General features: G+C 36.1%; 1 protein-coding gene across 1 annotated transcript; it reads left to right on the top strand.

Annotated features, from left to right (window-relative positions):
- The first annotated feature begins 1144 nt into the window (after window positions 1–1144).
- Window positions 1145–24690, top strand: LOC110385346 (uncharacterized). The gene is made up of 22 exons (XM_038018815.2): window positions 1145–2514; window positions 3841–3993; window positions 4506–4618; window positions 4696–4849; window positions 5219–5351; window positions 5632–5762; window positions 9081–9284; window positions 9606–9749; window positions 9996–10169; window positions 10840–11002; window positions 11421–11555; window positions 12158–12365; window positions 13097–13262; window positions 13690–13851; window positions 13928–15707; window positions 15783–15981; window positions 16953–17136; window positions 17610–17788; window positions 18957–19150; window positions 19885–20076; window positions 20166–21539; window positions 22556–24690. Exons 1-22 carry the CDS (start codon window positions 1705–1707, stop codon window positions 22735–22737), a joined length of 7134 nt encoding a protein of 2377 aa, XP_037874743.1. The 5' UTR covers window positions 1145–1704; the 3' UTR covers window positions 22738–24690.
- Window positions 24691–26364: the final 1674 nt, after the last annotated feature.

Below are 26364 nucleotides of genomic sequence, written 5' to 3'. Positions count from 1 at the left end.
ATCGTCTTAATAAGTATGATAACTATGGTGCACTGCCCATATACTTAAAATGATAAAAAATCCACCACGTTATTACGGATTCTCCCGATCCGTTAACGGTGCTTTTAGGTACTTCAAGCACAGGTCACCGTCCTCGCCGAACCCGTCGCCTGTGACGAAGGGCTCGACGAGTAAATTAACCCATTGACACGGCCCACTGAGTTTCTCGCCGGATCTTCTCAGTGAATCCCGTTTCTGATCCGGTGGTAGATTCTGCGAAGCACTACTCTTGCTAGTACAGGTAGTTTTCCAATTACAGAGCATAATGCGACTCAGTGACGCACAATGCCGAATTATGCTGAAGCTTAGTTGAGCATTATGCCGCATAATGCGCTCTTGTGCTGTAATTGGAAAACTACCACAGTGTGCGACCTGGATTTTCTCATCCGATTTACTCGCGTCATCCGTTTGGAATGGCAATATCCAAATTCTAATTGGTAGGAAGTCCACTGGTGTGACGTAAGGTCGTCCTACTGACATAATGCAATAAATATAAATAAAAATCTAAATTACGACTTTCGACGCAAGTTGGCTCACTCAACAAAGCATTACGATTCTGGTGATGTTACGCTTAGGCAAAGGCTGTCCTGATTTATTCAGCTACAAAGCTTCGTTTGAATGAAGAACATAGTCGGTTTCTAATTTAGAATGAAAATGAAAATTTGAAGAAGATTGGTGTCTATGGACTACGATAATTTCATAACCGAGCTTAACTCAAATGGGTTGTAAGCTTTTCTAGCAATTCCGAAAAAACGTAATCGCTTATCAAATCTGCCTTAAAGAGATTCTAATAGCTCCTTAATTGAAACAGCTTATGTTAGTATACGCAGTCAAAATTCATAGTTTTTTTTCCTGTCATAAAATGAAAAAGACAGAGGGCTCTCATTCCAAGGCATGTTTTTTTTCACAAAATAAATCACAGTTGTTATGAACTTTTAGTTTCTTTTACTTCAACTATCTGTTTTAATTTTTCAGAAAGACTATCTCATATTTTTATATTCTAGTAACTTGACGAAAAATCGATAATGTTGCCAATGCTTAAAATATTTTGCTGATTTATTTTTAGACGTAATGCTTTCTTGCCAAAAGGATGCATTTTCATTGACAGCTTATCATTACATCTGTGACAACAGTATGAATAATTGTATGGTTTGATATGCAATTAAGTACTTTATTGCAATTCGGCAATACGAACTAGATGACACTGTGTGACGTAGTAACCCGTCCACAATTTTTGTAAACACGCTTGTCGGAATACATAAATTCGAATAGGTACATACATACATAGTTGAATAGGCTATTTAGTATTTATTGCGGAAGTAATGGCTTCCAAATTTTAATTGTGGATTTAATTTTGTCAGTAGTAATTAAAATTAAATTAATCTAAACATTGTTTTTTTCTATTAAAAATATTGCATTATGTGAATAAGTCGGCTTACACATTGTGAAGCCGCGTCCTGTATGATAGTTTTCAAAGAATACGATTTAAAACAATAATTAAATTGACAATGTAACTTCCTTAAGTATAGCTAAATATCGAAAATAAGAAATGTGCAAGTAAGGTAAACAAATGCGTCCACCGTTTCTCTGAAGGATGCTGTGAAAATGCCTTCACACTCTAGGCACACACACTGTCACTGATTTACAAGTCAAGAAACTATTGCCATGGATGGTACCGGCGGAGTAAATGCTGTAAAGAACAAAATGAAAGGACGGATTCAGGAAGAAGAAGAAGAAGAGGAATCCGAAGAAGAGATGCTAGAGAGTGAAGACGAGGACGAAACCATAGCTAGAATACAACGAGCTCATTATGCACAAGTGGCTGCTATGAATCCTCGAAGACGTGCATCTACAAAACCGAGGCCAATGAGTATGAAAAGAAAAATGGAAGCAGTTAAAGCTTTTCACGATTTCACTAAAAAGTTCAAGCAGGATACTGGTATCCGAATACGCAGCTTAGCTGGTAATAATGTATTAGAATTAAGTGACTTTTCTAGTGATAATAGTGAATCAGATAGTGATGGTTTATCAGAGGAGGAATTTGTTGTGAATCCCAGCGCAGTAGAGGAGTTGAAGGAGGAAAATGAAAGTTACTTAGATCCTGAAACTGGTGATATTGTGGAATCTAAGCTAAAACTGTATGATACTAAGAAAAACAGTAATGAGGCACAAAAGTCAGATATAGATAGACAAGAAGAGCCTAAAACGTTGTCAATCAGTGATATCATAAATGAAAGTGAACTAGATCTCACAAAAAATGTTGAGATATCTGAAGTTGATGAAGGTGAGCTGTGCTCAGAGAAAACAGCCGAGGAACTTTTGGGTCAAATTAAATCAGAGGACAATAGTCAGGATTTTGATGTATCAGACAAGATGAATGAAATAGGTGAAATAATTGACAAGGCAGATAATAAAAATGAAGCAGGCGATGAAACATCACAATCTGATGGAAAAAAAACTGATGAATGTGATGAGGTCAGTTTATTTTATTAATTATATTAAAAAATATGCTATTGATGTAATGTAATATTTAATCCATTTATCTTCTTCATTTAGTATCATATGAAAGTAAAAGACTTGTTAAATTTACACACACATTTCTTAATAATTTATGTAGATTACTTTAAATATTAGATTTTCAACTATCTGGCTATTTTATCATAAGATATTTCATATCGAAAAGAATAAGACATTAGAAAATAATTTGAATTGAACGAGATCACTTATTGTTGCATCATGCAGTTGATGGTGATTAATATTGTTTGTTTATGTTATCTTTAGTCAGTTATGTACTTTTGCCAATTATGGTAATATAATCAAATATGTTGATTGTAATTTATTTTCTTGAAACCTATTACTTAATACTTTCAAATCCTACCAGTGTTATGCTGGAAATAGATAAAAACTCTACCATAGAAATTATGTTAAACTGAAAAGTTTTAAATCATGGTGATGCCCATTTTCCTTTCATTTTGAATTCATTAAACTTATATTAGACCAAACCGAAATTAGGAATTCTCATATTATATGAATAATATAAATTCTAAAATTAAATTGAAAAATAAAAGTCATAGAACACTACATTATAGCAAAATCTGATTTATTTTATGATAAGCTGTGAAACACTGCTTAAAATTAAATAAAAAAAAGTGTGTGTGTCCGCTCCGACGCACGACTGGAGTTTACTGGATATAAAAAATTAAACGAAACAATACGAGAAATAATTCTATATTACGACAACACGATACACTACAGATTATTAACAAATTAACGAGACACAAAACAAACGACTAACAAATATATGAAAATACAATAATGAGAGAAACGCGCGATCAGTACGAGGCTTTGTGGCGGACTGCCGGCGCAGCAGCCCGGCGTCACCTGCGATAACGCGGCCGCGCGTTGGCTCCTGATTGGCGCGCGCACGCATCACGCAATCAGGAGCCAATCAGGCGCATAACGCATTTCGTGTGACATGCTAGTACGATTTTGGTCCCCATAATTTTCATACCCCGGGCCTATATATGTAAATCGATTCTAAAGGAGTAAACTCCAAAAATAATAAGCATATTAATAAAATATAGCAATTAGTTATTTTGTAAAATGTGATAGATGAAATCAAAACTAAAATATGAATTACACTAGAATTGCTGTTATTGTTTCTCTAAGTTAAAACAGTTGAATGTTAGAGCTAAATATCTTTTACATGAAAATGGACTACCTACCTTTGCGACATGTTACTAGTTTGTCAAAAAGAAAAAAATATATCATAAAATAATACTGCATGATTTTGACTTTCAGAAAAAGCAAACAAATCCTAATGCCTTGAATGTACGTCGTAATATTAGAGAAGTCATGGATGAGAAGAATCTGGATGCATCAACACTAGCTGCTCAGAGGCAGGAGTCTGAACGTTTGGCTCGTGTACAGGAACAACAAAGAATTATTCGAGAGGTAGTATAATAAACTGTTCCTTCGCGTATTACATAAATCAAATAATTATGAATTCCTACACCAATCGAAATTATTTATTATTTATAATGAATAAACTAAAATATAGATAGATAGAATATAGATAGATTGTACATAATAATACAATTATTCTAATCAGGTGAAACCACAGAAATAACAACTATGACTATTGCACCTAGGGTCTCAATTTGAATTTACTCAAATTCTATAATTTTTGTTAAAGATATATAACAAGGATGAGATTCAGGTAGTCATATCACGTGTATGCTTCCAGCATACCAACTGTAATAGGAGGAAATATAGGTTAGGCCTTGTTGAATAAGCAACATTTAAAAACATTTAAAAACTAGGCAGACGAGCGCACGGCCCACCTGATGGTGAGTGGTTACCGTCGCCCATGGACTTCAGCAATGCCAGGGGCAGAGCTAAGCCGCTGCCTACCGCTTAATACTCTCCACAAGCCTCATATTAATAAAATTACCTCCTTAATCCAGGTACAAAGACAAATAGCTATTAATAGACAAAACAAAATTCATCAGAAGACATTATCATTATTACAAGGAGGTTCATCAATATTAAAGAAATCAATGGGAGGACAGAAATTAAAGTAAGTTCCACACACTCAAAGCTTTATTAAATTTTTGTGTCTGATGAAGAAACAATATTATTCTTTTAAATCTCCAGTTTACCGAATACAGTATTAGTGAAGTTGCCATCGGGTGAAGTTAAAAAGACAACAATGAAGCAAGGGCAGGTTGAGATGATGAAAATCCCTAAACCTACCACATCGAGTGCTGCTAAATTAGGAAAATTTGATCAAAAAACTGAGAAAAAAGAGGTTGGTATTTTCAACAACCATGTAACTGATCTTTTATAAATTCTCTGTGCATCAACATGTATCTTATGCACATTTAAACATTTATTAGATTAATAAATAATAAATAATTTAATACATAAACACTTGTTTACGAAATGAAATTGTTGATACATGTTCACATCAAATAAATAATCCATAAACAAGTAACTTTATCTAAAGTATTGACTATGCAAAGCCAACTGTGATCATGACTGACAAAAAAGGAAATAAAAATAATTAATGTTTTATAGAGTACATAGTATTGAGATGTTTAAACTGCAAAGTTATATTTATGACCATAAATCCATAAATATGCAACATAATTAACTTTTTTTTTTTGGGAATTTCCAGGTTGTTGAAATTGTTGACAGTAGCAGTGGTGAAGAGTCGACATCGTCTTCATCTGATTCTGATGATTGTATAATGCTATCGGATTCTGAAGTGCCACCTAGTCCAGAGGCAGATGAGGACCCTAACAATTCAGGTTTCTATCCATTCCTTTAAGATTCTGCATAGTGTAAAAACTGAGGTTTCTTCCTTAAAGTAATTGAACTGAAAAAATCTTACGAAAATTTATTCATACTGTAGCAGCATGTGCCTAAAGAAAATGATTTTTTGTATAATATCTTCCAATTTTAATTCTATAGATTTCTTACATTTTAATACATTCTACTAATAATTATGAATAACTATTAATTATATAACAATAATTAGTAATTATCTAATAACTCATTGAAGGTTGAAAAAAAACATCTGAATTTCAGGGCTCCATGTGAATGATGTGTACAATGTGCCTGATGAACAAGGCCGAGTACTTATCAACATTGGTCATCCAGAAGCCGAAGAAGACATATTCTTGGCCCCACAAATAGCTAGGGTTATCAAACCACATCAAGTACGTATTAATTTAAAAATAATTTTATACAATTATTTATTGGTTTTATATTAGCGAAATCTATATATTTATTAATACGTGAAGCAAAAACTTTGTACCCCTTTTTACGAATTGCGCAGACGGAGGAGTATGAAATTTCCCTCACTTATAGAGAATAGATGATGACCGAGCTTTGCTCGTTTTTTTTTTGATAACGCCATCTTGTTGTGTCTTTAAAGCGGTTAGTTGCCCTCAATTAAGAAAAATAGTATTATTATTCGCCAATAGATGTCGGGAAGAGTTGATTATTGAAAACACGAATAAAACAACATTTTCTGAAAATAAATCGTAGCTAGATCGATTTATCGCCCCCGAAATCCCCTGTATACTAAATTTTATGAAAATCGTTGGAGCCGTTTCCGATATTCAGATTATAATAATATACACTCGGGTGCAATGAAATCGCACATCTGTACATTTTTTGAAAAATATTATTTACTTCTTTTAATAAAAAAAAACATATTTTTTAACATAGGGTTAAAGGTTAGTTCAATACCTATTCAATGATACCATATAAGTGGAGATAAGGTTAATTTCTTGAGGAAAATAAAATACAACAACAATTTAATCTTTATTACAAAATGATTACTCAACTAACCGTTTAAAATTTGGGGATTAATAAAAAAAAACACAAAAAATACTGAAAAATCATTTATTAGTAACAAGTATTGCCCCCTCTTGCCCGAATTACAGCTTCACACCGATTCCCCATCGACTCTATCAAGTTTCTGATTAAGTCTTGTGGCATGGCGTCCCATTCCTCTTTGAGCGCATTTTGTTTTAGCCTGGAGATTAGCTGGAGCACTATTTCGACCTCTAATTTTTCTTTTTAATTCGTCCCACAAGTGTTCAATCGGATTAAGGTCCGGGCTCCGAGCTGGCCACTCCATCACGGGTACATTTACTTCTTGTAAGTATAGTCTCACTATCGCAGCGGTATGAGGTCTTGCATTGTCATGCATAAAAAGGAAGTTACTTCCAATTAAACGGCCAAATGGTACGACATGTTCTTGTAGAACTTCCTCTATGTATCGTTGAGATGTTAGACCTCTCGTTTGTCGCCTAATATTGGCCCCAACGATGAAGACAAGCTCTGTTTTTCGTTCGAGTGAGATACCTCCCCAGAACATACACGAACCACCGCCGTATGCTACACGTTCTGTGATGCAACATTGGGAAAATCGCTCTGAGCGCCTTCTGTAGACCCTTCCTCGTCCATCATTATCATGAAGACACATTCTGGACTCGTCTGAGAACAGGACTGCTTTCCACTGGTCAGCTGTCCAGTTGACGTGTTCTTGTGCAAATCGAAAACGAGCCCGGCGCTGAGCTGGCGTCAATTTAGGGCCATTTGCTGGCCTATGCGCAGTCAAACCACCTTCGGCAAGTCTCCTTCTGACTGTCCACCTACTGACTACCACTTCATGCACCTGTTGAAGCTGCTGCGCAAGTTCAACGGCAGTCAAACGACGATTTCGCAACGCTGTCGTTACAAGAAATCTGTTGTCGCGCTGTGTTGTAGCTCTTGCTCGACCAGATCCTCGTCGCCTTTCAAAGCCACCAGTCTCCCGATAGCGCTGGTACACACGACGAACTGAATATCGGCTGATATTCAGTTGTCGAGCTACAGCACTCTGGTTCTGGCCCGCTTCAATTAGAGCGACGACTTGAGCGGCTTTTTCCGGAGTAGTATCCATCTTTTTCAGACAAATGCAATTGGAGTCACTAGAGGTCTTATCAGGTTAAGCGTTGGCTTGCAACTGATGACGTTTTACACAAAACATGCCTTTTTATACCTGCAGTTGGTCTTGCAAACTGCAGTGAGTTGAGGGAGCAATTTTTGGAGTTTGCTGTTGTCGTTTTGTTTCAGCAGGCAGGTAAACTTATCATGTCTTATGTGGTATCATTGAATAGGTATTGAACTATCCTTTAACCTTATGTTAAAAAATATATGTATTTTTAAATAAAAAGAAGTAAATAATATTTTTCAAAAAATGTACAGATGTGCGATTTCATTGCACCCGAGTGTATATATACAAGAATTGTTCGTTTAAAGGTATAAGATATAGAGAAGAAGTGCACAATGCTAATATTTTTCAAAAATTCGTTTTTTAAAAATATAGTCGTATTTTTAGACGAAGCCAGCTGACAGTAGCTAATGTCACTTTGTAAAATAATGTTGTTATATTTAAAGTAATAGTGATGCGGTCAGTTCTCGTTCAATCACATGAATGAAAAATGAGTGTGAAGAGTTAATAATTTCAAACTATAAAAGAACATTATTTCTATTTTACAATAAAATTGTATTAAAGTGCTTCAATATATGTTACTAGTAGTATGTAACTACAATCAGTTTTTTTTATTTTCATTACCTACATATAATTGTTATATTTTATACATCTATAGTTTCAACTATATGATGTATTGAAAATAGTACAGTCTTACAAGTTTCCTCGCAATGTTTTCCTTAATGTTTAAAACACTCGGTATTCAGTATAGGTAGGTACTATAGGAACATAATCGTCGAAAACTCATTAGTATGTACAAAGCACGACTAAAATTCGAACCCCGTACCCGATATCGGCAGTTCGGCATACTAACTATTCACTAGACAATTCAGGCAATTTCATTAATTCAGGAGTTTTTTCAATCATTCACTTTGCCACAACACTATTTTTATTTCATCAAAAACTGACAACACAGTAAACGTCAGTTGACTTCGTCGAATTAAAAATACGACTATAGAAAAGAATTGCAGAATGCTAATATTGTTTTAAAATTATGCATTAAAAATATATTAAATCAATAAAGAAAACATTACACACACTACATTTGATACACATACATATATACTCTTTGTGTATTATGTATTGTGAAACTTTTGTTATTCTTTAAAATGTGGTCAAATTGAGAATAGATTAATATTTTTTGTCTTTAACATTATTTATATTATTATATATTAGTGTACTTTTGGCGAAATCTGAATTATATAGAATATATTAATATTTGTATTATTATAAAAGTATAATAGTGTTTGACAATAGAACCATAATAATGTATAAACTTTTAATTTCAATTAATTATAGTCGAAATTCGACTACTGCGGGGACCACTAGTATATATAAAATAGGACAGCAGTACCAACTCTGCAGTCTTAAATAGCACCGCTTAATAGCAAGTAGCTTAGTGTGCTGGTAGATTACTTACCCATCTTGATATTAGAAAAAAATAGAGGTTTTCATTGCACACAAAGTCCTTGAAAGTTACAAAATATTCCAGATCGGTGGTGTAAGATTTCTATTTGACAATATAATTGAATCAGTAGAACGATTCTCAACATCAACGGGCTTCGGTTGTATCCTGGCTCACTCCATGGGCCTCGGGAAAACGCTGCAAATAGTATCTTTCTGTGACGTGTTTCTAAGGCATACCAGTTCGAAAACCGTTTTATGTATAATGCCAATAAATACACTTCAGAACTGGGTAAGTGATATCCAATATTTTCGTCAAAACTTTATTGCAGCTTTCCTCAATGTCTAAACTTATATTATAAATGTGAAAGTGTGTGTTGTTTGTTTGTCCTTATTTCACTTCGTAACGAAACAAAGATTTTTTTAAATGATAGTGTTAGGTCAAGAAAGTGACATAGGCAAACGTTTATCCCAAAAAACATTTTATTTCCACGAGCAACTACACTACACTTTTGAGCTTGCTGCCAAAGCCGCAGAGAACATCTAGTTTTATATAATTTGTAAAAGAAAATTCGTATAAAATGTTAGAACACTATTACATGTCGAATTTCAGGTTGCAGAGTTCAACATGTGGCTGCCTTTAGATCCATCAACAAGTTCACTATCGGCCCACGGCGAAGTCCGATCGAGAAACTTTCCGATTTACGTTCTAAACGATAGTCATAAAACTTTACAAATGAGAGCGAAAGTTGTTAAGGTAAAGTTTATTTTAAATCCACTTTTAGCTGGATACACTTGATAAGAGTGAAAAGGCTCAATTAACAAAATAAATTTAAAAGTTCTGATTTTATTTTTATGAAGTAATAAAAGTTACATAAGAAAATTAAAGAAAATAACGATAGATTAGTAGGTCTCTACTTAACCTTTATCAACTTTAACAATTATCGACTAATTACTTTATAAGTAAGGTTATCAATCAACTAATGTACTTTATTATTTTTAGGACTGGACGACAAGTGGCGGTGTACTTATGATTGGTTACGAGTTGTACAGATTGCTTAGTTTAAAGAAAGATAAAAAACCAAGGAAGAAGAGAAAAGCTGACGAAAAGAAACAAGAGAAGGAGGAGAAAGAGAAAGATGACAAGAAACCTGAAATAGGCAATGAAGATACTCAAGTAAGCAGTTTTATCTACTTATTATACTGTATCTATCTATATTATAACTGCATTATACTGTATCAGAATTAAGTCCGTAAAGTTTATAATAAAAGGTAATGTATTTAAATAAAAAATGGCGAGTTAGAGAACACTCAAGACTGACTCAAGGATTTACATTTTAAATTCGATTATTTCGAACGCAAAAACTGCGATTTTGGTGAGATTAAGCTTCACTTACCGCGCTGTTATAACGGATACTGGAGATGACATTATGAAATCATTTGTTAACGGCGCGAACGCGAAGCTTTCTCTTGTATTTTCTATTTTATCGGTTTGCGGAATGGGATAGCCGATATACATAATATATAGAATACAATTAATACATCCACGTCAATTATCAAGTGAGTGGCGGCGTACAAATTGTGACAGCTGAAGACTCTGGCAACCACTTAATAACACTTGAGACGAGAGATCGTCCACTCAACTACAAAAAAAAAAACCTTGAATTATTTTCATCATTAATAAATTATTGTGTATAAATTGATTATCAATCTCCCACTATTAATGTTCAGTGAAATCACAGAATGTTAAAGTAACTGGCAAAAAATATAAATCTTTGAATTGTAATATTATATGTATATTCAAAAGACATAGGTTAAATTAAAGCATATGAAACAAATTTTTGCAGAACTCAGATATTACGAATCTATCTAAAATGTCCGACGAATCAAAACTGGATAAAGATGACGGCGATGGACAAATTAAGACTGAATCTGAAATTAAAGATGAACTAAAAAAAGACGAGAAAAAAGAAGACACACCCACCCATGAAGACAAGAAACTTTTAGATGGTAAGCTTATTTTGTACTGTTTACTAAAATCTTATGTTTAGCTACTGCTACTGCACTCAAGCTATTCATCTAGAGCAGGGGTTCCCAAATTTATCTTGTCCTACTGCCCACTTTAAGAATAAATTATTTTTTAGCGCTCCCATTTTTTCACCTTTTTAAAAACCACTATAGTGAGAGCTCAGTGGTGTCTAAGAGCCCTCTTAGATGAAATTACAGATTGTCTCCCTTGCCTAGAGGCTAGTTGTGTAGACACAATGCCCCCCTTTTTTTTCTGGGTCTCTTAGGCCTTTAGGCCTTCAGCGCCCACAAGGGGGCGTTATCGCCCATTTTGAGGATGATTGATCTAGAGCATTTAAAATATCCTATATACATTTCTAAAGCGCATTTATATTACTGATAAAGATATTCGTTTTTACAGAAATGTACGAAGCGTTAGTACGTCCTGGTCCTGATCTGGTGATATGTGACGAAGGTCACAGAATTAAGAATTCACATTCAAACATATCTTATGCTTTGAAACAAATGCGAACAAAGCGTCGTGTTGTACTTACAGGTATATACGAGCTAACTTTTATTATTGATCTTCATTATAAATATATCATTGTCTTCCAGTAACAACTTTAAATGTGGTTATACATTATGCAAACTAATAAAAACTGAAATTGCTATGAAAACCTAAACTTCAAACGAGGGTTGTGGAGAGTATTAAACGGTGGGCAGCGGATTGGCTCTGCCCCTGGCATTGCTGACGTCCATGAGCGACGGTAACCACTCACCATCAGGTGGGCCGTAAGCTCGTCTGCTTATCGACAATAAAAAAAAAAAAAAAACATTCATAAATTTTATTGTTTTTTTTTCGCTTTTCCTAAGATACAATAAAATGGCCCTTATTAAGGTTAATAAATAATTTTAAAATTTAACATAAACTAAGTACATTGTGTATCAAGAATAACAATGTGTCCACTGCCTATTTTTTATTGTATATTAGGATGTAGACACAACATTTACTTTCACATGTAACTCTATGCAGAGATAAAATTTAAAAACAAAATGATTATCTATCTGTTCGTTCGTTAAAAAAACAAAGACGTGCTTTAAACGACTCGGAATTTTCGACTATATTTTCATATTTGTATATTTTTACTATAATTCCAGGTTATCCGCTACAAAATAATTTACTTGAATATTGGTGCATGGTGGATTTTGTGCGTCCCAACTATCTCGGAAGTAAGACTGAATTCTGCAATATGTTCGAGAGGCCGATACAAAACGGGCAGTGCATAGATTCGACACCGCAGGACATAAGGCTAATGAGATATAGGGCCCACGTACTGCACTCGCTGCTTGTTGGTTTCGTGCAAAGGTAATATTTAACCCTTTGATTGTCGTGTAGGTCACCGGTGCCCTACGCGGCGCACCGAAGTAATTACGTCGTCGAGTTACTAAGCGCCTGGATTGCCCTTTGCTTTTCTTTTGAATGTATGTTTTAGTCTTTTAGTTCTCTTAGAAATACATTCATTCTCTGTAACTTCGGATTTGTCTTTCCTAGAGATAGATATTCCGCGCCTTAGTAAAAAGATCGAGGAGAAAGGTCGACATAATTACTTGAGTGCGCTAATTCAGGGCACCGGTTACTTACACGGCAGTAGAAGGGTTAAAAGTAATCGACCGTTAAAATTGACTCATAAGTCAGTTTTTAACAATATCTACAAACATTAGTATATAGTGATTTTATTGAAGCAGTGTTTAAATCAGCTCAACTTTTGTGAGTTTGGTACAGATGCTTAAAACAAATTTCATAAAACTAATGGCAGCTATTATAACTTAATATAAACTTTAATTTATATTAGTATATAATATATAGTATACAATATTAAGTGTAATATATAGTATATATAATACTAATAGGCAGTTAATATAAACTTATGAAAATTAGCCAGTCTACTTTATTAATTCTTTCGAATAATGTGTTTAATAAAATTCATAAAGACAAATTTTCTGAAAGTTTGAATTCATAAGTGACACAGAGTCCGGTATAATTTTTTTTCATAAAATTCAATGTAAAATGTTTAATTTGCATTTTTCAATAAACAGGCGTTCACACGCAGTCTTACAATCAACGTTGCCCCAGAAAGAAGAATACGTTCTGTTAGTGCGTATGACGTCATTACAACGTAAACTATACGAAAGATTTATGAACGAAGTCGTTCGTTCTACATCTGTACCGAATCCATTGAAAGCATTCGCTATTTGTTGTAAGGTAAAGTTGCTTTTTGTTTATCATTTCAGTAGGTTATGAATCTTTTTAATCGACTTCAAAAAAGGAGGAGGTTCTCAATTCGACTATGTTTTTGTTTATGTTTGTTATCGATTTTGATGATTCTTTTTTTTATGGGAAAGCTGACGCTTCCTGTGTGGTCCCATTTCAATTTAGTCCAGTTCTGATAACGGTATCCATGAGAAAACCATATGAGTCTTAAATTTGCATTAAGTACGTGCGCGACGAATAGACGAATAACTCAATGACTCAATACCACGCCAACCGATTAAGATGATTATGGTTTTTAGTGTATATTCATTTGTTTTGGAATATCTTTTTTTTCTATTTGAAGTCGGTTTTTGTTAAAGCGTGTCATTTACAATTATTATTGCAGTGATGTAAATAATGCTGCTTTAATTTCTAATAGATATGGAATCATCCAGATGTTCTATACAATTTTCTCAAAAAACGAAGTGAACTAAATGCAGCCATCGAAGAAGATTTGGACTTAGAAGAGTTACGAGGAGTCACGAAATCAGGTCGCCCTAGGAACAGTAAAGCACAACCGCGACGAACGGGTAAAACACGAGTAAGTCTTACAAATTTCTACAACTTATTCTTACATTATTTCGAATAAAAAAAAATAACTCCCTATTTATATACAGGGTGCTCCTAAAAAGCCAGCAGCGACAATACCACCTAACACCACCGGTCCATCTTCACGGCCAGACTCCAATGCTTACAATAATCCACCATATCCGCCTAATGGACCATATGGACCACCGAATGCCTACCGATCCGATACCTCAAACGGCTCTTACCCACCTTACCCTAATTACCAAAACCCTGGACAAGGTTATTATCCGCCGAACCAGAGTTATAATCAGAATTACGATAGCAATTATTATCAACAACAACAGGCGCCGTATGGAAATAATTATCCTAATCAATATCCACCAAACAACCCTGATTGTAATCAAGGGTACAATCAAAATTACTGGGGCAACGGTAACTATTACGGAAATTCGGGTTACTACAATAACCCTCAATATCCTAACAATCAGCCTCCTCCTCAACCTCAAACCCACGACTTTCGAGGTAACACTCCAGCTGAATATGAAAATTCTCAAAATTATCCACCGAATTATAACGGACCACCAACTGAACAACCATATCCTGGTGGCAATCCCGTTCCCCAATATTCGAATAATCAGGATTCATATGGAAATCAGCAGAGACCACCGTATCCCGGTTATCACAATCAACCAGGCTACTCGGAATACGATGCCAACGTCCCACCTGTACCATATTCGAATCCACCAGCACAAGGTTATCAAAACGAACAGTATCCACCGCCGCCTTATTCCAATAACCAACAATCGTTTGGTCCGAATACTCAAGCTCAGTACAATCAGTACGACAACATCAATTCAAATTTCCCGGGCTATGCCAACAATACTCTAGAAAATGCAGCTCCTGATCCAAGCGTGCCAAATCAACAACTAGTTAAAAATGAGCCTGCAACGACACCCAACTTTCCGACGAATAATATCAAATCTGAATCTAATATACCACAAAATAGTCCCACTGCCCAATATCCGGGCTATGGTTATCCACAAAATGCAGCTCCTTATCCGGAGTCTGAGAATCCTGGTTCTACATATCCTAGTCAGTATCCCAATTTCCCACAGCATCTCGAAACTAAACCGCCTTTGGGTAGTGCAAGCTCAGGAAGTCCAATAACATCGTGGCCTATAACTGAACTCAAAACTGAAGTTGATAAGTTTAAGGCAGAAGAAATGAAGGCAGAAGTCAAATCTGAATCAGATGGAGAAGTGAAAATTGCTGATTTGGATACGAAGAAAATTGTTAAGGATGAAAAGAAACCACCTTTGAATGCGGCTGTTGTGCCGACTCAACTCAAACCTGAGCCGGTAAAGAGAAACGAAAATGAACAGAAAACTGATGCAACTAAGAGTGACGCGTCCGAATCTGAAGAAGATATTCCGAAACGAGGTAGACCCAAAGGAAAATCGAAAGACGGTAAAAAAACCGAAAAACAAAAAGCCAAAACCAAAGCAAAGGCTAAAGGTAGAAAAGATAGAAAAATCTCCAAGGATAAAAATAACGACGACTCAGAGTCTGAAGACAGCGAGAAGGAAGAGAAAAAGAATAGAGAAGAAGAATTGGCGATGGTGAAAAAGGCCGAGGAAATGACTTATGATTGGGCTACCGAGTTACTGAAAGACTACATCCCTGGGATTATTGAGAACTCCGCAAAAATGGAACTGTTCTTTTACATTTTGAACGAAAGTATAAAATTAGGAGACAGACTGCTTTTGTTCAGCCAAAGTTTGTTCACGTTAAATCTCATCGAAGACTTCCTTGAGAGAAATTATATACCTGGAACGAATTGTCCCTGGGAAAGGAACACGAATTACTACAGTAAGATTTAAATAATTATAAATAATAATGTTAACGTATACTAATTTGATACTTGATAATTTTGGATGGTTTTAGGACTGGACGGTTCGACTCACGCTCTCGAACGCGAGAAACTCATAAACGAGTTCAATACAAATCCGCATGTGTATCTGTTTCTGGTTTCGACAAGGGCGGGCTCGTTGGGGATCAACCTCGTCGGGGCGAACAGAGTGATCGTGTTCGATGCCAGTTGGAACCCGTGCCACGACACACAGGCTGTGTGCAGAGTCTACAGGTAACATTAATCCTACTTCATATTAATTACAATTTTGACGTCCTTTTCCTCCTTGCCCTTATCCCCCCACAATATAGGGGTCGGTGCAGCATCTCCTCATTTCCATTCAGACTTACCACATCACACTTCTTCATCTTATCATATATCTTTTATCACGGAGTTCATCCATGTCTTTTTACGATGGCCCCTCACATTACCGTCTATACATATTACATACATACATATTTCTGTTTTTTTTTTTTTTTTTTTTTTTTAAATTTATTTCATTTGTTAAATTTGTGTTAAGCGGCGAATTGAGCAGATGTAAAGAGTACTGATATCCATTATTTTTAAGCCAAATAAATAATTTACAATTACACACACATTTACAATTTGCAAAACTTGACCCGATTTATTCTTCTTCTTTTTCTTCAACTTATCCCACTAGGTGGGGTCGGCATCCGCGGAGACTGACGTCGTTGGTCGTCGACTATCGCCTCGACGACCCGTCAGTCGGGCGTCCTCGGGGTGGCGCCGCGTGTCTGGTTGTAGTGTTGACCGCGGGAACCCCCCTACTCTGAACGGGTTCTGACCCCGGACGGAGATCGGACGTCGGGTGTAAGAGTGCAGGGGAGTCGTTTAGTGGGTGGGCCCTAAAATCCTTGGGCCCGCGATCTGCTCTCAACACCTGCAGATCGTTGAGTCTCACATACCCCGCGCGCCCCCTAGGCGCGGGGACCTCGTAGGAGGTTCGGCCCCCGGCCCGAAAAAAAAAAAAAAAAAAAAAAAGGTGGGGTCGGCATAGTTAATTTTTTTCTTCCATTAATTTCTATCAGCCGTCAGCTCAACACTCACTTCTCTCTCTCTCTCATATCATCATTCACACACTCCATCTGTGTCTTCTTTGGTCGACCTCTTCCCTCTCTACCGATTTATTATTAAATAAATTGTATTTGTACATCATTTGCCTTATACAAAACTTCGTTTTCAAGATACGGCCAAAGGAAGCCGTGCTTCGTCTATCGTTTCGTAATGGACTGCTGTTTGGAGAAGAAGATATACGATCGACAGATAAACAAGCAGGGCATGGCGGATCGCGTCGTCGACGAATGCAACCCGGACGCCGTCTTGTCTATGAAAGAAATCACGAATCTATGCTTTGACAACGACGAGAAAGTAAGCTTAGTTTTATGTAAATTTCTTATTGGGCTAGGATTCGTATCATAATCATGTAAACTTAGTATGCTGCTTATTCTTAGATACATCATCATCTTGATTAATATTATGTTCCAAAAATTTTAAAATTATGTGTTGTTGTTGTCATTATAAGTTTTCATTATTATTTATTATTAAGAAATTCAAATGATTGCAACTCTCTTATTCGTTTTATATTTTTTTAAACTTACTGCATTTCTTCTTTAAATAGGACTAGCATAGCAAAAACAAATAAACGCTATGACGAAAGTACTTGAAAATATTAAATGCATTTAATTTGCTTCCTTTTGTTCTTGATCAGAGGATTCATTTTGTCTTGCCGATATCACGTGCGTACTTCTCAGCCACACGTCACTTCGTCACGTGACGTCATTAAATTATCACCTCGCAGATATCTTGCGAACTGTATTTAATGAGATTTCCTTCGATTGCAGGAAACAGACCCCAAAGACCTGTCCGAGCATAAAGATAAGTACATCGACGTGGTGATGCAAGGTATTATAGCTCAAAACGGAAAGCTCTTAACTAAGGAACCATTCCAACACGAATCGTTGCTCGTGGACAGGAAAGAGAAAAAATTGTCTAGTGCTGAAAAGAGACTTGCACAAAGAGGGTGAGTAGTGAAATATGAAAATTATATCGAAGGGTGAAAGGTTGGTCTAAGCGACATTTTTGCCACTTTACAAGAGCTACATTTAAAATAAAAAATTTGGAAAAAATATCATTAAAAAACTTCAAAAAGTTCAATTAAAAACATCTAACAGTTGATGTCAATGCCAAATAAAACGCATCTTCAATTACAAATATAAATCTCGCGTATTAATCGAAATGTCGCTTATTTAATTTTAAATAGCCTTTCAACCCTCGGTATTGTATGAAAATAAATAAATAAAACTTTAATATTCCACTTGAATTCATTATTATTTAACAAGCTTCGATGTACAGCGTATAAAATAGGACGCGCCAGCTAGATTGCTCAAACGAATTGATATTTTAAATTTGCTATTAAACAATTTGCTTTTAAAGACTTACTGGTGGTAGGACCTCTTGCGAGTCCGCACGGGCAGGTACCACCGCTCTGCCTATTTTTGCCGTCAAGCTGTAATGCGTTTCGGCTTGAAGGGTGGGGCAGCCGTTGTAACTATACTGAGAACTTAGAACTTATATCTCAAGGTGGGTGGCGTGTTTACGTTGTAGATGTCTAAGGCTCCAGTAACCACTTAACACCAGGCTGTGAGCTCGCTCACGCATCTAAGCAATAAAAAAAACTATCATTCCTACTCTTGAAAAAAACGCACGGTTTGTCGGCAGATGAAAACGGAAGGATGTTGTGACTTATTTTTACTTATATTATACGGTATAGTACTGCAAACAGCAAGAAAATTTGCAGTTATCACTTAATAACCAGGTAGGCTGTGAGCTCGTCCACCCATCTAAGCAATAAAAAAATTATCTATTCTATCTATATATATAAAAATGAATTGCTGTTCGTTAGTCTCGCTAAAACTCGAGAACGGCTGCACCGATTTGGCTAATTTTGGTCTTGAATTATTTGTGGAAGCCCAGAGAAGGTTAAAAAGGTCCATAAATATGAAAATTCTCGGAATTAAATAAAAATAACAATTTGGTTTTTCCTTTGATATGTCCCCCGTCGGACGGATTCCTTTTGTTTGTTTTAAGTTTATTTTATACAATAGTTTAGGCCTTTTATTTATCGACTGAGGCACTACGAAGTCTGCCGGGTCAGCTAGTAAATAAATAAAAAATTGTTGCTAAACCAGGTACGAGTTAGAAAAGAAAGCGGCTTCGGCCCCGAAGCCGACGACCGCGTATCGCACGGTGCGCACCGCCGACGGTACCATCATACAGCGGCCTGTGGCCTCCGTGCGTCCCATGCAGCACGGGGCGCGCTGGATACCGGCCGATGTGTGGCGAAGGCAGGGGATGACGGCCCAGGAAATGACTTTGCCTCAAGGTCAGTCCTAACCGTCTCTATTTAACCTTTATTTTCTCTAAACAATATTCGCTCACTCTTTTCATTAGACTACCTGTTTGGAAACCGTATAATTAACCCGTTCTTTCTTGCCTACATTCGACGCTTAAAAGGCAAACGTGACTAAGCGACAATGCGTAGAAACTTTACAGTAGACTAATTTAAAGATGAAATACCTGAAAAAAAAATCTATTTTAACGAATCTAGCTGTAGGATTGAAATGATTTTAATAGACCTAGAAATATATATTTTTTGCGCATCGAATATGGTTATTGCATATCATTTATGTACAAAGCAGTTGTTGTCCCTTAGTCACGTTTGCCTTTCAAGCGTCGATATATTTAAATTAACACGCCTTTATTTTCCGAATTTTTTTTTCATCGACAGTTATCTTTAAATTTTATAATTTCCAAAGTTACTGCTTAGAAGTCTTCCATAAAATACGTTACTCAAAAATTGTTTTTTTAAACATCCGTTGTAGACGACGATCTACTTCATTTTCTGGTTTGATTTTTGGATTTGAAGTTTTCAAAAGTCAGTGCTGTTCTGTTTACCAGTTTATTGTGGAAAGAAGGTCAGAGAACTTACTCGTAAAAAGTTTTAAACTAGACTATTTTACGGACGACCCCCTACCCCCTTCATAGTAAATGGTATTATTTAACGAAAATTAGTGTTGTTTTTATTTTATCATATTAAATAGGACAAAATGTTTATAGATGTCGTAATACCAACGAATTCGGCCGAGAAAACTAATATAGTACTAAAGGCGGGTCAACGTGTAATGGTGTTGAAGTCGCCAAAAGGTATTTACATGCAGTTGGAATCTGGTAAAATCATTGCCATCAAAACTGCGATCAAAGGCATCGGGCATAAAGGTGAAGGGAAGGATAATCCAGTGGGGAAAAAAGGTATATATAACTTTATTTTTTTACCTTTTTTCATTGACATGTTTTTTTAATTTGTTGGGTGTATTCTTTAACATTAAATTTTGCTATAGTTTTAGGACATCGACCATCGTCGGCAAACATACCCGGCTCTTTGAAAAACAATTCTGCTATTACCATCACATCAAAAATTGGACCAAGACCTGGCCTTCAACGTATTATGAGACCATCTATGATAGGTCAGAATAAAATAACTAGACCTATGATGCCAGGTCAAAAATTAGCTGAGATAAGAAACAGATTAGGCGAAATGAGGTCGTATGGTGCATTGCGACCGAGATCCGTTCTGGGTCAAGGTCGAATGATCAGGCCTAACATACCCGGATCTGTGAGCATAACTAGAGTTCCAAAAGAGCCAAAGAGATTCGATAATAGAATTGACGTAAAAAACAAAGTTGAGGCGGTTTCTGATGGTGAAACACAGGTTTTGGACAGTGACGAAAACGATTCGGACGGTGGAGAAAAAGTCGTGACGAAACCGAACCGGCCGAGTAAATCGAACGCAGAATCACCAGCAGAAGCCAAAAGTGAAAGACTAAAAACCGAAGTAAAACAAAATGATATTAGAGAAGAGAAAGAAAAATACAATGAAAAAGATCGTAAATCCGAACCGCGTCCTATTGTGTTAACAACTGATGAAAAGTTGCCACCCGAAGAAGTTTTAGAAACAAAACCTATTATGGATAATGCAAATGAATTACCGAGGTCACAAATAGCAGTAGTAAACGATTATATCGATTCTACACCCCGTAACGACTCAACTGAAAGAAAGACGAACTTACTTAAGAATTATAGACATCAACGTCCCGGCACCAGGCCACAGACTGAATCTAGTTTAAGTCAGCTTGAAAAAACTGCAAGCGTTTTAAATAAAGAGGGTATGCCCGATTTTAGGAAAAACTTGGACGACATCACACAGTCTTATTCACCGAATAGTGAAGAGAAGCCAGGCTCAAAGTCAAAAAAGAAAAAGTCCCCAGCGAAAGTGGAAGGTGGCAATGAATCCCTATCTAACGACGGACATCCTTCAAGTTCAGGAATGACGCACAGCGTTTCTAGTCTACTAGGCGGGATTCAATCAAAAAGTAGAAAAAATGACGTTTCACTAACAGCCCCAGTCGCACCAGTTGAAAATTCTAATCCTCGTATGATGAATCGCCTCCCGATGCCGGGGATGAATCAAGATTCACCTATGACCAGTCCACATGCGTTTAACAACAAATCTGCATCGGCTATGTCGCCTCATCTAACTCAAAGCGGCATGATGGGTGCGGGACCGGGACAAACCGCGGCTGTAGACATGAGTAAAGCCGCCCAGGGTGTGCCGCACCCGGCAAGCCCGATGCCGCCCCACGTCATGCCGCCTCCGGGCCAGATATATCCGCCTGGAAATCCTCCGCCAGAAGCTCATTATGGACAGTTTCCAGGTATTCAAAATTCTGTTAAACTTTTTAATTATGATAAACAGGCCTAATCTTTACTATGTAGTGTCTTTAACGTTATTATTAATACGTCACAGCGATCCTGCTCGTAATTAAATTCCTTGATGTTCACATGTCTTGGTCTAGGGTCCCTTTTAAAGAAATACTTCGTTTGTATAGACAAATCTACCTCCTACATTTACTGTTGAAGTCTTTTAAATTAATATATGCACAGATTGTGAGAAGTCGTCGTGGCTAAAGGATAAGACACTCGGTCTATTCGTATCCGTTTATGCCCTAAAACAAATCTATTATGTAATCTTACCTATTATATTTATTTTTTAAACTACGTATAAAAAAGTACAAAGCCTCTTACTTTTTTATTGCTTGGATGTTTGGACGAGCTCTCGGTCCGGTGTTAAGTGGTTACCGGAGCCCTTTTTTTATTTTTTTTATTGCTTACATGATTGGACGAGCTCACAGCCCACCTGGTGTTAAGTGGTTATTGGAGCCCATAGACATCCACAACGTAAATGCGCCACCCACCTTGAGATATAAGTTCTAAGGTCTCAAGTAAGTTAACGGCTGCCCCACCCTTCAAACCGAAACGCATTACTGCTTCACGGCAGAAATTAGCAGTGCGGTGGTACCTACCCGTGCGGGCTCACAAGACGTTCTACAACCAGTAAACTTAACCGGCTTAGCGAATGTCTCTTGGTCTTCCCTATTATTCTTGTTTTTTAAACAACGTATTTAAGTACAAATCCTCTACTTAGCTAAGTAAATGTCCTTTTGGCCAATTGCCAGATATGACCGAATGAGCTCTTAAGCTAGTCACACCTATGCACTGATGAATACATTGGTTTGATGAATCTGCCATCAAACGACTATAAGATTAAACCTTCGTCACTTCATACGTATTGCTTTCTTACAGCATTTTTTTTTCGAAATTTCAAAATTTGATTTTTTTTAATTAATAGTATTACTTATATTTGGGTGATGATGTGTGTCGTTATGTGCAGGCTATGGCATGGGATACGGCCCGTATCCCGCCGCGCCTTTCTACGGAGGTTACGGCGGCAGTGCGGGGTACTACCCGCCGTACGGGACACCGCCCTCCTCCACCCCTACCCCTCCCTTCACTCCCCCCACACCCGCACATCCCTATCCCCCCGACTATTTACCCCCGAATCCCCAGTGGTAAATATAGAGACAACGACAACGTTATTTTTACAAATTCGTGAAATCAGTGCGTGCTGTGTTCGTCGAAAATTGTGATTTCCTAATGAATGAAACTTCAACGGATTTTTTTCGATAACATTAAATAAAATGTATTCCTTTTAAGATTAGCTGTGAACGTTTTGTGAAAAATTAAATCGGACAAAAATGGTTCTGTGGAGTCTGTGTAATGTTCAATTATTCAATTTCTTAATCGATTGGTAAAGAGTCAGCCTCATACGTTTACCATTCGATGTTCCTTATAAAATAATGTCTCGTATTACGTTTAAGATGAAAACGGTCTTCCAAGCAAGTTTGAAGCTTGTACTCCACAAATTGCTGGGTAATTCTGTACTAACTAAGAAAAAGAAAAAAAACTTTCAAATCTATTCGTCACATTTCTCCGGATATACGAGATTATAAAATGGATCTCTGTCCTAATTCACTATGATCACCTTGCTGAGTCTCTCTAAGCGTGTAGCAGAATATCGAATATAAATTTTAAAATAAACATAAAATTCAATTTTGACGTACAAATTTAATTAATAATTCAAGTGCATATTTTGATAAGTACGTGGCTATGGAATGATCGATCGATGTGATATGCTGCTGATTACGTAGTATTTAAGTATAATAATAATAATCAATGGATTTAGTTTTTTTTTTATTACTTCCGCCTCCAGAACAATTTCTTCTTAATGCGTGTGGGACATAGTTCTAATTTTAAATAGTTTTTATCACTAAATGGAGGCGCTATCTTAAAATTAAGCTAAGTTAAGTAACTAATAATAGCCTACACGAAGTATTTATCGAGAATGTAATGTTAGATAGGTTCCCTTAGTATCGGAAGTATTTAGACAGTCGATTTACTCATTTAATCTTTTCTCCGTGATATGTATTTTACATATGAGCTACGAATGCGTTATTATATAAAACGGTAACATATTTGTTTTGAATCAATTTACAATGGAAACACGAAATGATCTGATTGTGGATTTATTTTTTATAAATTCAGGTTTCTATTTTTCCTTTGGTGTGTGTTTCGGAGTTGTCAATTCATATTTAATTTGAATTCCACTGTGTACTTCATTATATGTATGGATTGTTTAAATATTATAAATAAATATGCGGAATGCTGTTTTTTTAAATTTATAATACAAACGTACTTGTAACTCCAAAGCCTTTCATCCAAATATGTTTTTTAAACCTCTCGTCTCAAGGCAGGCAAACGGTATTTATTTGTACGAGGGCCGGTAAATGTTTGTACCGGCCGGGTTTATCGACGACAAAAAATCCCAAACTGGTCACAATATCCTCCGATCACAATTATTTCAAAAGCTTTAAATGTAAACGAAATGGTCTGCAAGGAGCATCTTTTAAATCAGAAACTGAAATCGGATTATCGAAATAAGTACACAATAGCTGCATTTTACATTCATAAATCTGGTGATAACAAAGAAATTAAGCTCGTTGTTCCAAGCTTTGTTCGACAGTCTTCTCCTTTGATCTGGAATTTGGAAGGTCACGTACACCAGTAGATATATTGTTCTGCAATTATTATTTTTTTAAGCTTGCAACACTTAATATATTTAATGACACTAGTAGATTATATGATGTTAAATAAAAAAAATAGAGAATTTAGATCTATGAAAACAGTTTGATGACTCTGATATTATTATGTAAGAAGTTTGTGACATGACTGATTTAATAGATACGTTCTTGTTTTATATTGATGTACTTACTCGTGCTCACCAGAAGAAAAATAGAAAATTAAATGTAAAGATTTTTAATGGCTTTATGTTTTATTTTTATTATTTATGTGTTCTATCATTTGTACAAAAATAATGTTCCATGTTAATATTCGAAGTCTTAAATTTGCTATACAATGCATTTTGTCAATAGCGCTGTATGGATATGTAATAAAGAAATCCGTAAACAATATCAGTTTTTATTTTCTCTTCCTCCATTTGCTCTTCACGCTACTCACTAATGTTCTAGTTTATGGTATGAGATACCCGATGTCCACTTGTACATTTTTACCCGATGTACATTTTTAAGTAACTGTGGCCTTAAAATTCAATTCCACAATAAATGAAATTGAGAAAGACGCTTAGATGAAAAAAAAAAAAAAACCAGCTGTCGTAATCTATCTTCAAGTAATTATTACCAATAAAATTGAATTTACGAGTTGCCAAATTTATTTTTAATACACGAGAACAACGCTTGACAGTACTTTTCTATTTTTTATTTTCCGACGTCCGTTAAATATTGTGAAGATAATAATTGCGTTAGCAATGCGAACGGTAAGCTTGATTGCTGTCGTTTCAAAACATGCCCGAGGATCAGTATTGCCTTTAAACACTTGACAACAAACAGTATTATTTTGTTTTTTTTTTCAACAGATTTTCCTCGACGGTACATTTGGCTCTAAACCCTTGGCATTGTTGATGACCTGTGACACAGGCGGTGAGAATTACACCATACAGTGAATCTTTATATATTATATAATTTTACTGTACGTGTGTATGTCACTGAACTCGTCGTAAAGGGCTCGACCGATTTGAATGATTTTTTCTGTATACGCTTGGGTGGCGCCCTGGATGGTTTAGATTCACAAATCAGCCCCGCAGATGGCGTTGCAGTCGGTATCTAGGTTATTTAACAATACTGCAACTAAACGGCTGGATCGATTTGACTTTTGTGTAGGTATGTACAGGACAACGTCTGTCGGGTCCGGTAGTATTATAATAAAACACGATGGAAACTAAAACAGTGCTACAATAAGTAAAAACAAAGTTGCAAATATACCAATTTGCTAGTATTTGCCTATTTCTGCAGTGAAACAATCATGGGTCCCGGGTGGCACCTACAGCCGACGTTCTTACAAATGCAAGTCTATCTGCGCTTCGTCCCTAGAAATGTACATCCCTATTTCCTCTCTGAATATTGACGCGTCATTATTTTTAAAACAATATAAATACACTAAGTAATAAGTTAAATTTTAAGTTATGTCCTCATATGTATTATTTTATAAGATTTATTGAAATTATTTTTATCTAACAATCCATTCCTCGTTTGTAATAATATTAGGTATACATACCTCTGACAATATTTGTAATAAATTTATTTTGATGAATAATTTTGTAATCAAGTACTTAGTAATTAGTAATCTTCTAAAATTACGAAAATATTCTATTACCCGCATTTCCAGCGACAATAGTTATCGAGCTTAACAAAAGGAAACCATAACACTAACATAATCAAAGTTGCACCATGATTCAATTCACTGCAACGTTCTTACGGCAGTTGGGTTAACGCTTACTGTGACGTAGGTCACCGGTGCCCTACGCGGCGCACCGTGGTAATTATGTCGATTTCTGTTACTAAAGCGCCGGAATATGTAGTAGACTCTGGAAAAGACGAATCCTATGATAACAAGAATGAATCTTATTCTAAGAGACCTAAAAGACTAAAACAAAACAAACAAAAGAAGGCAAAGTTAGGCAACCCAGGTGCCTTATTTAGGGAAATCGACATAATAGCATCAAGCATCAAAGCAACAAAAAAAAGCATCAGTGCGCCGCGTAGGGCAAAGGTGACCTACGAGGCAGTC

Source organism: Bombyx mori, chromosome 22 (genome assembly GCF_030269925.1).
Source record: "Bombyx mori chromosome 22, ASM3026992v2".
Taxonomy (NCBI): domain Eukaryota; kingdom Metazoa; phylum Arthropoda; class Insecta; order Lepidoptera; family Bombycidae; genus Bombyx; species Bombyx mori.
The sequence above is the reverse complement of the archived record's forward strand: the minus strand, read 5'-3'. Positions and strand labels throughout refer to the sequence as shown.

Excerpts from the sequence above, each read along its gene's own strand:
- LOC110385346 (XM_038018815.2), top strand. The coding sequence starts at position 1,705 with ATGGATGGTACCGGCGGAGTAAATGCTGTAAAGAACAAAATGAAAGGA. Across the intron at positions 11,003-11,420 it reads AGACAAGAAACTTTTAGATG|AAATGTACGAAGCGTTAGTA; the intron begins GTAAGCTTATTT and ends TCGTTTTTACAG. Across the intron at positions 21,540-22,555 it reads TCATTATGGACAGTTTCCAG|GCTATGGCATGGGATACGGC; the intron begins GTATTCAAAATT and ends CGTTATGTGCAG.